This window comes from Triticum aestivum, chromosome 4A (genome assembly GCF_018294505.1).
Source record: "Triticum aestivum cultivar Chinese Spring chromosome 4A, IWGSC CS RefSeq v2.1, whole genome shotgun sequence".
Lineage (NCBI taxonomy): Eukaryota > Viridiplantae > Streptophyta > Magnoliopsida > Poales > Poaceae > Triticum > Triticum aestivum.
Window position 1 is genome coordinate 670812412 of NC_057803.1, and position 4070 is coordinate 670816481.

The 4070-nt window shown below is 46.4% G+C and overlaps 1 protein-coding gene across 1 annotated transcript; it reads left to right on the forward strand.

Annotated features, from left to right (window-relative positions):
- The first annotated feature begins 1760 nt into the window (after positions 1–1760).
- LOC123083014 (probable carboxylesterase 5) lies at positions 1761–3157 on the forward strand. Its single transcript, XM_044505176.1, has one exon. The coding sequence runs from the start codon at positions 1797–1799 to the stop codon at positions 3096–3098; it is 1302 nt and encodes a 433-aa protein (XP_044361111.1). The 5' UTR covers positions 1761–1796; the 3' UTR covers positions 3099–3157.
- Positions 3158–4070: the final 913 nt, after the last annotated feature.

The following is a 4070-nucleotide window of genomic DNA, read 5'->3' on the forward strand; positions in this document are numbered from 1 at the left end:
TATTGTATAGTCATATATTACTCACAAATGTTGTGTAGTCAATTATTATATTTTTAGATAATTTTTATACGAAAATAATATAAATTTATAAATTATATTGCGCACAACTTATTGTAAGTATATGATTCGACATGTGGGGCTTGAAAAAATATGAAGTACTTACAGTTTCTTAACCCTATAACTTTTCTTTATAATCAAATGATATGCCATTATATATATAGTACTCTTACAGTGTACTTCCGTTTTAAAATCATCTTTGATTTTCTGTATGTGCTTCTAGAATTGTGCGGCATCGACTAATCATTAGAGGAAAGAGGATACTATGGAGTAGTGATAGAGTGTGAGATGGTGAGTTGCAACTCCGCAAATGTTTACAGCATGTCATGTGCTTTTTTTTCTGTTGAAATCATCCTTATGCCATCTTTAATCATGATGCTTGAATTATATGTTTGCCCCATCCCTGCATGTATGTACATAGAAAACGCATATGCTTACCCAACATTCATGGATGTACTAATTTGTGGTATTACATGGTTTATTACTGCTCAATGATATATTATCCCCAAAAGGAGGTATTCTTAATATATCCTTCATCTTTACATTTTTGTGCGTAGTTGATTGTCATGATTTGAAACACGGCCAAAACTTGTAGCATCAAAGAATAGCGTTTAATCATGAACGAACTAAAGGTATGTAAGGTTTCACCGTATTAATTGGTTCCTAACAATCTTAAAAAGTATGTTCCCAAGTCTATTTCCTATTTGTTAATAGATGGATATATTGATGAAAATTGAATTATTTCAAAATATCTGTTTTCTATTTTGAAATTTTCTAGCCCATGCAGGTGCACGGGTTGATGACTAGTGGACCTAGTTGGGCAGGTGGTCATCCATAACAGCTGCAACAAAGGGGTAGTTGCTTCCCTCGCGATAGGCATTATTTCATGCTATTAATAACAGATGAACGCATGGTCGTACAACCATCCTTGAAGTACATTACCTACTCAAGATGCAACTGTCTTTAATTTTAAACTCTTTTCGAACATACAAAGAGATAAATGCTGCAAAGGTTTGTATCGGCAACGCGTTTGCTCGTGCCATATCATCCATGCACTTACAGAAAACATTCCACGAAAAGCTGCTGCGAAATGCATAACATTCGTGTTAAATCATTGTATCAAACCAGTCGAGATTTTCTAATTATGAAGGCCCAATTTATCAACACGTGTGTAGCACGGGTGCTGCAGTTATGCACGAACTTTCCAAAACTATTAATTGTCGCTCAAAATAAAACAACAAAACAATTAATTAATATATAATTAAAATGAGAAATAGAAATGGTCCCCTGGTGCTATTGCTAACCCAAATCAAACCCTTTTGCCAACAGGTGGTCATCCAACATCGACAAAAATATGGTCCTTCCCATAAGTACTCGATATATTCGGATAGCTGCAACGGTACATCCAATAATGGAATAAGATCTAACTGAAAATGAAATTTGACCATGCACGCGTCAATAATTGGCAGACAACAACCACTTGGACTCTTTCAAAGCATGTTTAAGTATTTAACACAGAAAATGAAATTACTCATATTTATTTCATGGAGACATATTTCTGAGGAAAACTTTTCTACTCTGTGTAGTCTGATCGGAGGGAATGCCGTCGATTCCCTCCGAATCTCATTAGTAAAGTTCCGATGAAGCAACTCGCTCTATAAAATCCCATGAGATGCAGCCAACGTCGACGCGGCACAATTCGAAACAAGCGTTCCAAACTAAAGCAGCTCAACTGCGCCATGCAGGCAAGCAAGAATTCTCCAGCGAATCACAACCACGGACGTAACATCTCCGTGGACATGTACCCGTTCATACGCAAGTACGAGGACGGCAGCATCGAGCGTTTCCTGCGCAGTCCATTCGTGCCGGCCTCGTCGGATCAGGCCCGCAACCGTGGGGTGGCGACGAGGGACGTCGTCGTCGACAAGGCCACCAGCGTGTCTGTGCGCCTGTTCCTCCCGTCCGGTGCCGCCGAGACCTCAGGCAGGAATCGGCTTCCTCTCGTCATCTACGTCCATGGCGGCTCCTTCTGCACCGAAAGCGCTTTCGGCCGGACGTACCACCGCTACGCGACCTCCCTGGCCGCCTCCGCTGGGGCCCTCGTCGTGTCGGTGGAGTACCGTCTAGCGCCAGAGTTCCCCATCCCTGCGGCCTACGACGACGCGTGGGCCGCGCTCCAGTGGGCGGCGTCCTTGTCCGACCCATGGCTGGCCAGCTACGCCGACCCCGCGCGCACGTTCCTGGCCGGCGACAGCGCCGGCGGCAACATCGTTTACCACACGGCAGTCCGCGCCAGCCACGAAGTCAACAACGACATTATGGACATCGAGGGGCTGATCATGGTGCAGCCTTACTTCTGGGGAGCCAAGCGGCTGCCTTTGGAGCTCGCCTGGGACGACAACGAAGCCACCGTGGCCGTGTTCCCGCCGAACGGGGTGGACCGGCTCTGGCCGTTCGTGACGGCCGGTCAGGCCGGCAACGACGACCCCCGGATCGACCCTCCGGCCTCTGAGATCTCATCGCTGGCTTGCCAGCGCGTGCTCATCGCCGTGGCCGGGAAGGACAGCCTGCGGGGCCGCGGCCACCGCCTGGCGGCCCGCATGCGTGATCTCGACTCGCGTTGGCCTTGGATGATCCAGCGGCGCCGCGAGGTGACGGTGGTGGAGTCGGAGGGCGAGGAGCACGGTTTCCATCTCTACAGTCCGCTGAGGGCCACCAGCAAGAGGCTCATGGGGAGCCTCGTGGAGTTCATCAACCAGCAGCCCACCTCGTCGCCTGCGAATCCTATGGTGGTGCTAGGCGTGCCCACGACGCCGTGCAAGGACGTGTTTGGGTATGGCATGGCCATGAAGGCCTGGTGCACACGGTCCAGTATGGCACGTAACACTGCTACTTCATTGAAGATTGGAAGGGCTGGGCCATCCAACACAAGATATAGGTTAATCTCAGGTCGACTGTGGATGACTGCTGGTAACGCTCGTCACAAAGATCTATTATCTGCTGCAGTTCCGTGGAGTTGTGTAATCAACAGCTTCTTCTAGATGACAGCCGGCCTGTTAACGCAAAAATAAATGGGAAACACTTGTATACAGTTTTCTGATAGGAAACTTTTCCAATACGGGTCATGTGCCGTTGATGCTTTTCCAATCCCGCGGTCTATAGCGTTTATCTTCCATCGTTAGCGCTCCAGCAGGCGCGCTAAATTTACAACCCACACGATCAGCACAAACAACATTTCTTACTCAAATAGAACAAAGAAGATCAAACAAACAAAACGTAAATCAAGAAAAGATTTCAATTATTATTACAACTCAAACAAATAGTTTATCTTCCAATACAAAAATAGTTCAACAATAAAACATCAAACTAGTTTTGTCACCCATTTCATGACCACCACTCCTCGATTAGATCCTTTTGAAGATCATCACGCGTTTCGACACGTCGAATGGCACGATAGGAGGCAATAAATCTGGCCACCCTCGCAGTCCTCCTCCACACTCGCACAGGACGTACCAACAACTCATATTGAGAACAGTCTAAATTTTGGCCACGCTCATTCTCGATGATCATGTTATGCATGATCACATAAGCATTCATGATGTATCAAAGAATCTTTTGACCGATAACCGAACCACCGTGCTTCGGCTTTTTATTGACGTGCATATCTAGGATCATTGTGAGGTCCTCCTCCTCTTGAGTATCAAATTCTTCATCGGAAGAATCGTAGGACGAACTCATCTACAATATTAAATTTAAACTAGCTTAAAACTATAAACAACATGCACCAAATTCATCTACAAAATATAAAGTTGAAGCAATACATACCTTGCAAGCGTTTTGTCAAACACCTTGTGGGCGCCGAGCTGCAAATGGCCGTTGGGAGTTGTTCATTGGAGGAATAGTGCGCTCGACGGGCAGCGGCGAGGAGAGAAGGTGGAGGATGCAGCGGCGGCACGCTGGGAGAAGCGGTGGAAGCGTCGACGGGTCGCTGGAGCGAATGGGGAAGGTGCGGG

Bases quoted from the DNA above. Each gene is read 5' to 3' on its own strand.
- LOC123083014 (XM_044505176.1), top strand. From the start codon at position 1,797: ATGCAGGCAAGCAAGAATTCTCCAGCGAATCACAACCACGGACGTAAC.